General features: G+C 40.6%; 1 protein-coding gene across 1 annotated transcript; it reads left to right on the top strand.

Annotated features, from left to right (window-relative positions):
* Window positions 1–809: 809 nt before the first annotated feature.
* LOC129839060 (zinc finger protein 501-like) lies at window positions 810–12,303 on the top strand. Its single transcript, XM_055906328.1, has 2 exons — window positions 810–1,341; window positions 8,831–12,303. Exons 1-2 carry the CDS (start codon window positions 1,047–1,049, stop codon window positions 9,970–9,972), a joined length of 1,437 nt encoding a protein of 478 aa, XP_055762303.1. The 5' UTR covers window positions 810–1,046; the 3' UTR covers window positions 9,973–12,303.
* Window positions 12,304–12,633: the final 330 nt, after the last annotated feature.

Raw genomic sequence — 12,633 nt, 5'->3', positions numbered from 1 at the left:
AATCAGTTGTGTTGTGACAAGGTATGTGTGGCTCTCATGAGGATTGCCTCAGGAAAGGAAGACCCAGAGTTGCCTCTGCTGCAGAAGATACGTTTATTAGAGTTATCTACAACTCAGAATGCAGCCCAAATAAATGCTTCACAGAGTTCAAGTAACAGACACATCTCAACATCAACTGTTCAGAGACTACGTGAATCAGGCCTTCATGGTTGAATTGCTGCATGCAAAAACACTGTTTACAAAAGCTTTGTTAAAGAACAAGAACATTTGCTTTTCTTTCAAAAACAAGGACATTTCTAAGTGACCACAAACTTTTGAACGGTAGTATACATCTACATGATGTATTGTTACACCATGTAGGAGCAGTATAGACCTAGTCTGTTCATTATATACATCTACATGATGTATTGTTACACCATGTAGGAGCAGTATAGGCCTAGTCTGTTCATTATATACATCTACATGATGTATTGTTACACCATGTAGCAGCAGTAAAGACCTTGTCTGTTCATTATATACATCTACATGATGTATTGTTACACCATGTAGGAGCAGTATAGACCTAGTCTGTTCATTATATACATCTACATGATGTATTGTTACACCATGTAGGAGCAGTATAGACCTAGTCTGTTCATTATATACATCTACAAGTAGTTGTATGTCTCAATATAAATAATATAAATATATATATTGTCTAAAAATAAAATATGATCCTCAACTGCGTTTCCCACTCCAGTCAGCAGACGGCGATGTGCGTCTTTCAGGCGATGCTGCCAGCGTGACGTATAATCTAGTGGACGGTTCTTCAGAAACAGCTCGTCAACCACCTTGGTAGCTTGCTAGCCAACATAGCCGAACGATTCAAGCTATTTATACGCTTTCGGTGTATATTAGCTACTGTGTTTTAGACACACTTCTGTCGTATCTACTTGTTAACCTATATAATTTAATATTACGTTATTTTGTATTAGTCAGCTATAGTAGCTGGCTGGTTTAGTTAGCACTAGCCTAGTCGCTAATGATAGCTAGCTAACATCCCTGAAATGAGCTCCCTAAACTTCTCCCCTCCTGTTAAAGAAGAGGTCTGCTGGACGGAGGAAGAAGCTCTGGGGCTGAATATTGTCGTGAAAGAGGAGGATGATGTCACAGTAAAACAAGAAGTAGAGGGTGAGGCTGTTACAGTGAAAGAAGAAGAGAATGAAGTTTCAGTGAAAGAAGAGGAAGATGCGTTCAGAGTGAAAGAGGAGGAGGATGCAGTTTTTGGAGTGAAGAAGGAAGGGGAGATTACTGTCACATTGAAAGATGAAGAGGGGGAAATAGGAGATCTGATTAACACCAGTAAGTACCGCCTTAAATTTGTTTTTAACTTTGGATATTCGGAGTTGGCTCGTCAATACCTCTTCAACGGAGGGCCCAGGATGATGACTGATATGTCTAGAATCAGACTACGTAGCGAGCAAGCTACCCCTTGTTTTTTCCGTTCCGTTTCCAAAAAGTGACTTAACATATATATTTGAGAAGGGTCTATCTGCTGACCGCAGACTGGGGGGCACGGCGTGTAGTGATTTTCATGTAGTTATAATTTACTGCACACCGTGCCCCCCAATAGTGCCATGTGAGAGTTGGGTTGGCAACACCAAAGATATGGATATACTGACAAGATGTCTCTCCGCCCTAACAAGGGGAGTTGTTGTCCACAAAGCGGCACTGCGGGTTGTCTAGCTCCCGCCTATCATTTCTTTGGATTGGTGGATTCATCTTATTATTGTAATATTTTGTTTATGTTCTATGAGGGTTGTTGTCGTCCACCGCCTTTATTCAATGGAGAGAGATGCTAAGCTAGTAGCATGAATATGCATAACGATCTGGAGACAACTCCTATAGTGTTTTTATCAAAGTTGTCGGTATGTCACGTGTCCACATAACAACTTAATCATTACGAAACTTCTGTTAGATCAAGTAAACCTCATGTAGCAAATAAGCCATTCATTTTGTTGTTGACCAAATTCGACACTTTCCACATTGGGTTGATCATTGTTTCCACTTCGATACAACCTACTGTAGCCTACTGGCATGACCTAGAGATATACAACCTACTGTAACTTACTGGCATGACCTAGATAGATGCAACCTATTGTAACCTACTGGCATGACCTAGAGAGTTACAACCTACTGTAGCCTACTGACACGACCTAGAGAGTTACAACCTACTGTAGCCTGCTGGCATGACCTGAAGAGTTACAACCCACTGTAGCCTGCTGGCATGACCTAGAGAGATACAACCTACTGTAGCCTACTGGCATGACCTGGAGAGATACGACCTACTGTAGGCTACTGGCATGACCTGGAGAGATACAACCTACTGTAACCTACTGGCATGACCTAGAGAGTTACAACCTACTGTAGCCTACTGGCATGACCTAGAGAGTTACAACCTACTGTAGCCTACTGGCATGACCTAGAGAGTTACAACCTACTGTAGCCTACTGGCATGACCTAGAGAGATACAACCTACTGTAACATACTGGCATGACCTAGAGAGTTACAACCTACTGTAGCCTACTGGCATGACCTAGAGAGTTACAACCTACTGTAGCCTACTGGCATGACCTAGAGAGTTACAACCTACTGTAGCCTACTGGCATGACCTAGAGAGATACAACCTACTGTAGCCTACTGGCATGACCTAGAGAGATACAACCTACTGTAGTCTACTGGCATGACCTAGAGAGATGCAACCTATTGTAACCTACTGACACGACCTAGAGAGTTACAACCTACTGTAACCTACTGGCATGACCTAGAGAGTTACAACCTACTGTAACCTACTGGCATGACCTAGAGAGTTACAACCTACTGTAGCCTGCTGGCATGACCTAGAGATTTACAACCTACTGTAGCCTGCTGGCATGACCTAGAGAGTTACAACCCAACTGTAGTCTCCTGGAACGACCTAGAGAGATACAACCTACTGTAGCATACTGGCATGACCTAGAGATATACAACCTACTGTAACCTACTGGCATGACCTGGAGAGATACGACCTACTGTAGGCTACTGGCATGACCTGGAGAGATACAACCTACTGTAGCCTACTGGCATGACCTAGAGAGATACAACCTACTGTAGTCTACTGGCATGACCTAGAGAGATACAATCTACTGTAGCCTACTGGCATTATCTAGAGATATACAACCTACTCTAACCTACTGGCATGACCTGGAGAGATACGACCTACTGTAGGCTACTGGCATGACCTGGAGAGATACAACCTACTGTAGCCTACTGGCATGACCTAGAGAGATACAACCTACTGTAGTCTACTGGCATGACCTAGAGAGATACAATCTACTGTAGCCTACTGGCATTATCTAGAGAGTTACAACCTACTGTAGTCTACTGGCATGACCTAGAGAGATGCAACCTATTGTAACCTACTGACACGACCTTGAAAGTTACAACCTACTGTAACCTACTGGCATGACCTAGAGAGTTACAACCTACTGTAGCCTGCTGGCATGACCTAGAGAGTTACAACCTACTGTAGCCTGCTGGCATGACCTAGAGAGTTACAACCCACTGTAGTCTACTGGCATGACCTAGAGAGTTACAACCTACTGTAGCCTGCTGGCATGACCTGGAGAGATACGACCTACTGTAGGCTACTGGCATGACCTGGAGAGATACAACCTACTGTAGCCTACTGGCATGACCTAGAGAGATACAACCTACTGTGGTTTACTGGCATGACCTAGAGAGATACAATCTACTGTAGCCTACTGGCATTACCTAGAGAGTTACAACCTACTGTAGTCTACTGGTATGACCTAGAGAGATACAATCTACTGTATGCTACTGGCATGACCTAGAGAGTTACAACCTACTGTAGCCTACTGGCATGACCTAGAGAGTTACAACCTACTGTAACCTACTGGCATGACCTAGAGAGTTACAACCTACTGTAATCTACTGGCATGACCTAGAGAGATACAATCTACTGTAGCCTACTGGCTTGACCTGGAGAGATACAACCTACTGTAGCCTACTGGCATGACCTAGAGAGTTACAACCTACTGTAACCTACTGGCACAACCTAGAGTTACAACCTACTGTAACCAACTGGCTTGACCTGGAGAGATACAACCTACTGTAGGCTACTGGCATGACCTGGAGAGATACAACCTACTGTAACCTACTGGCATGACCTAGAGAGTTACAACCTACTGTATCCTACTGGTATGACCTAGAGAGATACAATCTACTGTAGCCTACTGGTATGACCTAGAGAGATACAATCTACTGTAACCTACTGGTATGACCTAGAGAGTTACAACCTACTGTAACCTACTGGCATGACCTAGAGAGTTACAACCTACTGTAGCCTACTGGCATGACCTAGAGAGATACAATCTACTGTAGCCTACTGGTATGACCTAGAGAGATACAACCTACTGTAGCCTACTGGTATGACCTAGAGAGATACAACCTACTGTAGCCTGCTGGCATGACCTAGAGAGATACAACCCACTGTAGCCTACTGGCATGACCTAGCGAGTTACAACCTACTGTAACCTACTGGCTTGACCTACAGAGATACAACCTACTGTAACCTACTGGCATGACCTACAGAGTTACAACCTACTGTAGCCTAGTGGCATGACCTAGAGCGATACAACCTACTGTAGTCTACTGGCTTGTCCTACAGTGATACAACCTTCTGTAACCTACTGGAATGTCCTACAGGGATACAACCACTGGTATGCAAGCATTTCTAACCTTTTTTCTCACTTATGGGTTATTGTGATGTCATTATGGGGTATTGTGATGTCATTATGGGGTTATTGTGATGTCATTATGAGGTATTGTCTGTAGATTGAGCACTTTTAAAAATGTAATCCATTTTAGAATAAGGCTGTAACGTAACAAAATGTGTAAAAAGGGAAGGGACTGAATACATGTATGTTGTATGTTCTAGGGGTGTCCCAGATATAAAAGAGTATTTCCTTTCTACCAATTAATTGATGGGTAATTTAATAAAATCAACTGTATGTGTGGAACTGAACTGATGTTTCAAGCGTTTGATTAAATAATTAACACACACAAATGACTTGAGGAAGCCAGAGATCAATTTAACCAGAAGAAAATAACCAATTCCCCACCTGCTGCTGGCCTTCGTAAATTCTGACGTTATGCTCCGGCAAACTTTTTCCATTTAGAGTGCCAATTTATCTGACCATTTCTACGGATCTACGTGCCAGTTATGAACGAGTTACAACACCTGTTTGGACCCACCACTTCTTGGGTCGGTGAAGTGCGGTGTTAAATTTAAGTAATATATACAAGCCTCACGCTCATCACCTGTGGAAGGCGGGGATTCCAGCGAGGCATGGATTCGATAGTATGTTGTACCTAGTTTCCCTCCTTCAGGGAACAGTAGTTATAGTCATAACGTTAAGCTTATCATATGATGAACTTCAACTTAAATACTGGATCTTGCTGTGGGACAGTTTTTTGTATTCAGATCTCTGAAATTCTAACTACGTAACATTTAGTTTCTCCTTATGTTACGCTGGGATAACAGTTTATGGGCACAGAAATCCTAAATCATTTCAGAGTTTGCTATATCCGAGAGTCACCTTAAGTTGATTCACAACACCCAAATGGATACTGTCATTAATGCGGTTCTTCAATAGTTACACATAATTCTTAATACTGTAGCTGTTTAGTTACAGTCACATGTTCAACTATCATCAGCTGATCCAGGAAAGAATTTTCTGAATGACAGTCACATGACAAACATCACAACATGCAACAACAACCAAAGTGCTTCTTCATTCATTACTCTGGTAAAGACAGTTATGCCGTGCTCCACGTTGGATCCAACATACCTAACAAATTGATGTTTATAATCTGTTATTGTCTGCTTGATTTACTGTAGGGTCTCGTTACTCTGTCTGGACACAGAGATGCTTAGCTCATAATGTGTAGAGAACTGTTCCTTGATGTATAGGCTATTGTACAACACACAGAGCTATTTTCCGTTATTCAGGACATTTAGAATGACATCACATTACAGAGTAGCCTAGTGGGATTATTGACAAAAATGATCTGGTGATCAGGTTATGAGAGATGTCATGACAAAGACATTTTAGTTTCCATGTTTCACCTAAAATATTAAATTATTTATAGTCCTAGGTCTATGTTATTGTTAGGTGAAGTTATGGGTCCTACAGTAGGTCTATGTTGTTGTTAGGTGAAGTTATGGGTCCTACAGTAGGTCTATGTTGTTGTTAGGTGAAGTTATGGGTCCTACAATAGGTCTATGTTGTTGTTAGGTGAAGTTATGGGTCCTACAGTAGGTCGATGGTGTTGGTATAACTAGCGGTTTCCGCATTAGCATGGAGCAGTTTCTGCAACCAAATTGCATGTGCATCGCCCTCATTTGCCCTGGTGCGCCAATTTTAGCAAACACAGAAATGGCCTTATATTGGAGACCAAAAGTCGTCTGGCACACTGCTTAGGATTTCAACAACATGAATAACTTATTTCTAGTCTACAATCATCGATGTTTCTACTAATGTGAAAACAAGACAAAATACTACTATAGTTTCTGACTTGACTGTTACGAATCCCTTTGGCCCAGCAGTCTAGGGGGATGGTAACGAGACCCGTAACATAACTCATGCAAAGTATACTAGTGAAAAAGGAACAGTGAGAACAAATAACCACAGACAACTAAATTACTGTCAAACACTCATGGTTTATTGGCAAACACACGGTAAAGGGGAGTGGGAAAAGGGGCTGACCCAAGGAAAGAAATAATAAGCATCCATAAACACCCCTAAGCTAGACTACCTGCTTCAACAACAGCTAGCTAACTAACCAAAAATAAGGAGGGTGGTCCGCCCAGTTCTAACTAGTGTTCTTAGACAAAGTTTACCTAGGGGTAGTGTATGCCCATGGGCAACTTGTCTTGGTACCCCTGTTTCCCACCATCAAACAAACAGTCAAACACCAGAACAAAAACAATACTCACAGGGTAACGAACAAAGTGACATGTAGTTGCTAAACCAAACAAGAGATCTACAGACAGATGGCATTGACAGAAACATTGAGCTCCAGAGAGAACAACTGACAGGGTTTTTAAACCAAGGGAAGGGGGATGTGATTGGGTAATGGAAACAGGAGCAGGTGTCTTCTGATTGGTGACTGATTGGGTAATGGAAACAGGAGCAGGTGTCTTCTGATTGGGGAATGATGATTGCCACCTGTGAGGGGAAAAGGAGAGAAAATAAATACACACAGGATATACACACACAGGATACCTGTATCCGTAACATTGACTGTCTTAAGACAATTGTAAAAATAATTAACATTCATTACAGATGTCAATTGTTGTACAACATCATGGCTACACTGTTGGCATCACCTTTTACAGTGGATTTCCGCTGTTGTTGGCCTTTAACCTGTCTGGGAACTAGCGGAACCCCTCGCCAACAGCTAATGAAATTGCAGGGCGCCAAATTCAATCAACAGAAATCTCCATAAATCAAATTTCTCAAACATACAAGTATTTTAGCACAATTTTAAAGATACAGTTCTCGTTAATCCAGCCACAGTGTCTGATTTCAAAAAGGCTTAACAGCGAAAGCTCCACAAACGATTATGTTAGGTCACCACCAAGTCATAGAAAAACACAGAATTTTTTCCAGCCAAAGAGAGTTGTCACAAAAAGCAGAAATATAGATAAAATTAATCACTAACCTTTGATGATCTTCATCAGATGACACTCATAGGACTTCATGTTACACAATACATGTATGTTTTGTTCGATAAAGTGAATATTTATATCCAGAAATCTCATTTTACATCGGCGTGTTATGTTCAGTAGTTCCAAAACATGCAGTGATTATGCAGAGAGCAACAATTTACAGAAATGCGTATAATAAACATTGATAAAGATACGACTATTATACATGGAACTTCAGATAAACTTCTCCTTAATGCAACCTCTGTGTCATAATTCCCCAAAACTTTACGGAAAAAGCATAATCTGAGTACGGCGCTCAGAGCCCTATCCAGCCAAAGAAATATCTGCCATATTGTGCAGTCAACATTAGTCAGAAATGGCATTATAAATATTCCACAATAAATGTTTTATTTGTTCGATAAAGTTCATAATTTCTGTCCAAACACCTCCTTTTGTTAGGGCGTTTAGTAAACAAATCGAAACTCACGAGGCGCGGGCAAGTCCAGCGGAAATGTCGGACAAAAATTCCAAAAAGTTATATATGGTCGTAGAAACATATCAAACGATGTATAGAATCCATCTTTAGAATGTTTTTATCATAAATGTTCAATAATGTCCCAACCGGAGAATTCCTTTGTCTGTAGAAAAGCCATGGAACGAGAGTCTCATGACCAGCCCGTGGCTGCTGGCAGACGTCCTGACTCATTTACCTCTCATGCAGCCCCCCCCCCCCTTCCCAGTAGAAGCCTGAAACAACGTTCTAAAGACTGTTGACATCTAGTGGAAGCCTTAGGAAGTGCAAGATGACCAATATCCCACTGTGTCTTCAATAGGGGCTGAGTTGAAAAAACTACAAACTTTGGATTTTTTCTCAGGTTTTTGCCTGAGTTCTGTTATAATCACAGTTTTAGAAACTTCAGAGTGTTTTCTATCCAAACTACTAATAATATGCATATATTAGCAACTGGGAATGAGTAGCAGGCCATTTACTCTGGGCACGCTTTTCATCCAAACGTGAAAATGCCTGCCCCCTATCCATAAGAAGTTAACCATCTATCTGACTTGTTGTTCACACAGGAGAGAGACGGGACTACCGTGGATCCTCTGGGGAGCCTCAACAACCTCATGATGCTGACAAGGCAGAGAAGAGTCTCTCTAGATCAAAACACCTCAAGAAACACCAGCAGAGACCCACAGGGAAGAAATCTCATTGCTGCTCTGACTGTGGGAAACATTGCACATCTTCATCAGATCTTAAAATACACCAGCGAGTACACACAGGAGAGAAACCATACTGCTGCTCTGACTGTGGGAAAAGTTTCTCAAGATCAAATTCACTAAAAGTACACCTGAGAATTCACACTGGAGAGAAATCTCACCACTGTTTTGATTGTGGGAAGAGTTACTTAAGATTAAAATCACTAAAAGTACACATGAGAATTCACACTGGAGAGAAACCTTACAGCTGTGATCAATGTGGGAAGAGTTTTACTATATCTAGCTATCTGATTATACACCAGAGAACACATACAGGAGAGAAACCATACAGCTGTACTCAATGTGGGAAGAGTTTTACTCAGTCAAGCAACCTGTTATCACACCAGAGAAAACACACAGGAGAGAAATCTTATATTTGTAATCAATGTGGGATGAGTTTTACTCAGTCAAGCACCCTGTTATCACACCAGAGAACACACACAGGAGAGAAACCTTATAGCTGTGATCAATGTGGGAAGAGTTTTACTACATCTAGCCATCGGATTGTACACCAGAGAACACACACAGGAGATAAACCTTATAGCTGTACTCAATGTGGGAAGCGTTTTACTCACTTATGCAGCCTGTTATCACACCAGAGAAAACACACAGGAGAGAAATCTTTTTGCTGTAATCAATGTGGGAAGAGTTTTACTCAGTCAAGCAACCTGGTATCACACCAGAGAACACACACAGGTGAGAAGCCTTATAGCTGTGATCAATGTGGGAAAAGTTTTACTTCATCTAGCAGTCTTATTGTACACCAGAGAAAACACACAGGAGAGAAACCTTATAGCTGTGATCAATGTGAGAAGCGTTTTGTTACATCTAGCCGTCTTATTGTACACCAGAGAACACACACAGGAGAGAAACCTCATAGCTGCGATCAATGTGACAAGAGATACTCGGATAAAAGATCTCTGATCAAACATCAGAAAATACATGAAGTAGTTGTTTCATGATATCAATGAAATGATGTCACAATGTAGAAGCCTAAACGTTTGCCCCCTGTTCTATGGATTTCAACATGAGATGGATATTAGCCTGAGGGGAAAAATCTAGGCTCTGAATTGAAAGAGTACTATTTATGTCATTTAACAAAACAAAAAAAGACCTGTGTTGCACTTACAGCATTGGTGACCCACTTTATTCTAAATGTAGCTAGATGTTTTATACACATGGTCCTCTAACCAGGGATGTTCACATTATTCCCAGATTCCATGTGGTTTTTGAGCCGTTAGTTTTTACAGAACGTGTAACCTCATCTCCCTCCTCTCGGCACAATTGATTTCAACGTGATATTGATGAGTGATGACAAATAAGTGCGTTCCTTTGTTTGGCGACCCCTAAATTTAAATGCATCACTCCCAAATGTAGCTGACTGTCTTCTGCAGGTTGTCCTCTAACCAGTGAGGTAAAAGATATCTCCCATTTCCATGTGTGTTTTAGTTGTGTTAGTTTCAACAGCACGAACAACCTGATTTCCCCCTAATTGATATCAGCGATTTATTGCTACTTGTCAAAACAACAGCGTTTCTGGTGCTTGTGCAGTTAATAAGATGCTTGTTCAAAAAAATAAAAGTAATATGATTATTGTGGCAGATGTTTGTATTAAGATAATTATTTCCAATACATATTAATGTAAATTTGGTTTTCATATTTCATATTTACAATTCATGTAACATTTAGTAATCATAATTGTTTATGCAACCAGCTGACCATTTTTGGGTGCAATTATATTGACATTGTTGCCCTGCTTATAGAATATCAGAGTTCATGTTCAGATGTGCCAACCCAATTGTACTAGAGCATGACATTGGGGACTGGGCCCCGATCCAACAGCATGCCTATCGAGTGAACCCTGAAAAGAGAGAGAAGCTCCGCAGTGAGGTGGAAAGTTACTACGGATATTGCAGGAGTTTCCTCTTGAAATCAGACATGTCCGTTTAAAGGAAAACTTGCTGATTGTCTCAAGGGTGGGCACTTAAAATGTTTGTGTTTTGCGTGTAGCCAGTGTGTTGCCATGGATCACAATTGATTATGACTGCATGTTTTTCCGTATTGGAGATGAGTTTTGTTTGGGCTCGTTCCAAGGGGATGAGAGTTCTAGAAGCTAGTGAGTTTTAGGATTCTATAGAAAGAAAAAGGATAAAAAAAATAATAATATTGTATTTTTTTTAATGTGTTTTTTCTTGTTTTAAATTGCTGACAGCAAGTTGTTTTTTGTTGGTGGTGAGCAAACTTGTCCAACAAAAATATAGGATATATTTGTTGTCTTAAGGGGGAAGGTGTTACAGGCTTTGGTTTTTCCAGTTATGTTGAGGTTGGACTTTAGCCCGTATAGCTCGTTAGCACTGCGAGGGAAATGTCTGTTAAACATTACTAAAGCTTGTGTAGTAAAATATAATTCTTTAAGCCGAGGCATTGTGCTTGAGATTGGTAAAGAACCTAACTCCTATAACATAGAACAGTGTGTTGATAGAGGCCTGTTCTAACTGTTCTGGGTGTGTAGAATGAACCCATGATGTTCGGACACTCAGCCAAGAATATGACAGAAACTGACTGCTTCCTCTTGATCCTCCACAGAGTAAAGGTTATATCCTGCACACCAGTGAGAGAGCTATTGTTTTGGAGCCTGTTTCTGGGGAAAGATTGTGGTGGAGAAATCAGAATTAGCTTAGTAACATAGATAATTACGATGTATTATCTGCAGAATATGCTGATATGAACTATTGACCTCTTGTATTTGGGGTACAAGGTCTGGCACAGGGTGTGTGGGGTTGGTGTTTGGAACCATTGTACGTCGTCTCTGAGGTTGCACCTATCCTGAGATAGTATATAACCCAGAAGCCTCCTTGTTATAACAAGTCTTTTAATAAAAGCAAAACCTTGATTGATTATTAATTTTGCCTCTCCTCATTATTGATTATGGGTAGAATTTCCACCACAGCACGTAGGTCGAACCGATTGGTATCACCTCGTTAGTCAGAATGTGTTACACCTGTGTTGGCTTGTCCATCTCGTTAGTGAGAATGTGTTACACCTGTGTTGGCTTGTCCATCTTGTTCGGGTTGGATGTTGCATCCAATTGTTCATATTTTAATCAATGACATTTCCTTAGATTGATCATTAGTCTTTCAGTTGTTATTCTTCTTTTTTTTTCTCTTATGTTTGTTGTGTACTAAATATTTATTTTTATTTTCATAGTTTTTTATTTGTTTTGACCTGTGAAGCCATTACGTTGCATATATGTCTGAAATGTGCTGTATAAATAAAGCTTGATTTGATTTGAACATATTGCCAAACAAATTAACCAAATGACAGACCAATCAACAGACTCTTGCAAAACCAATGAACAAATATGTGCAAAAGCAACACATATCTTGGTCCATCTTAGTATGAAAAACAGTATCAATTCAGTATATCTTCCACTATGTCAATATAGTTCATGGTATGTCATTTTAGTATCACTTTTTAACCAACCCAGTTCATTTGTTGAAAATGAAAAATGTTGAAATCAACAATACATCAAATGATTCAACTACTGAAAACTGAAACAAACAAATGGATCAAACAGATCAATCCCACTTGACACTGGGTTTGATTCAGACCCTGCCAGTGTA

The sequence above is a fragment of the Salvelinus fontinalis genome, chromosome 40, assembly GCF_029448725.1.
Source record: "Salvelinus fontinalis isolate EN_2023a chromosome 40, ASM2944872v1, whole genome shotgun sequence".
Taxonomy (NCBI): Eukaryota; Metazoa; Chordata; class Actinopteri; order Salmoniformes; family Salmonidae; genus Salvelinus; species Salvelinus fontinalis.
This window is presented reverse-complemented; position numbering and strand designations above follow the sequence as displayed.

What these genes read in the sequence shown, in the direction of transcription:
- LOC129839060 (XM_055906328.1), top strand. Translation starts at nt 1,047, where the DNA reads ATGAGCTCCCTAAACTTCTCCCCTCCTGTTAAAGAAGAGGTCTGCTGG. An exon ending in AGGAGATCTGATTAACACCA is followed by an intron (nt 1,342 to 8,830) that starts GTAAGTACCGCC and finishes TTGTTCACACAG; the next exon opens with GAGAGAGACGGGACTACCGT.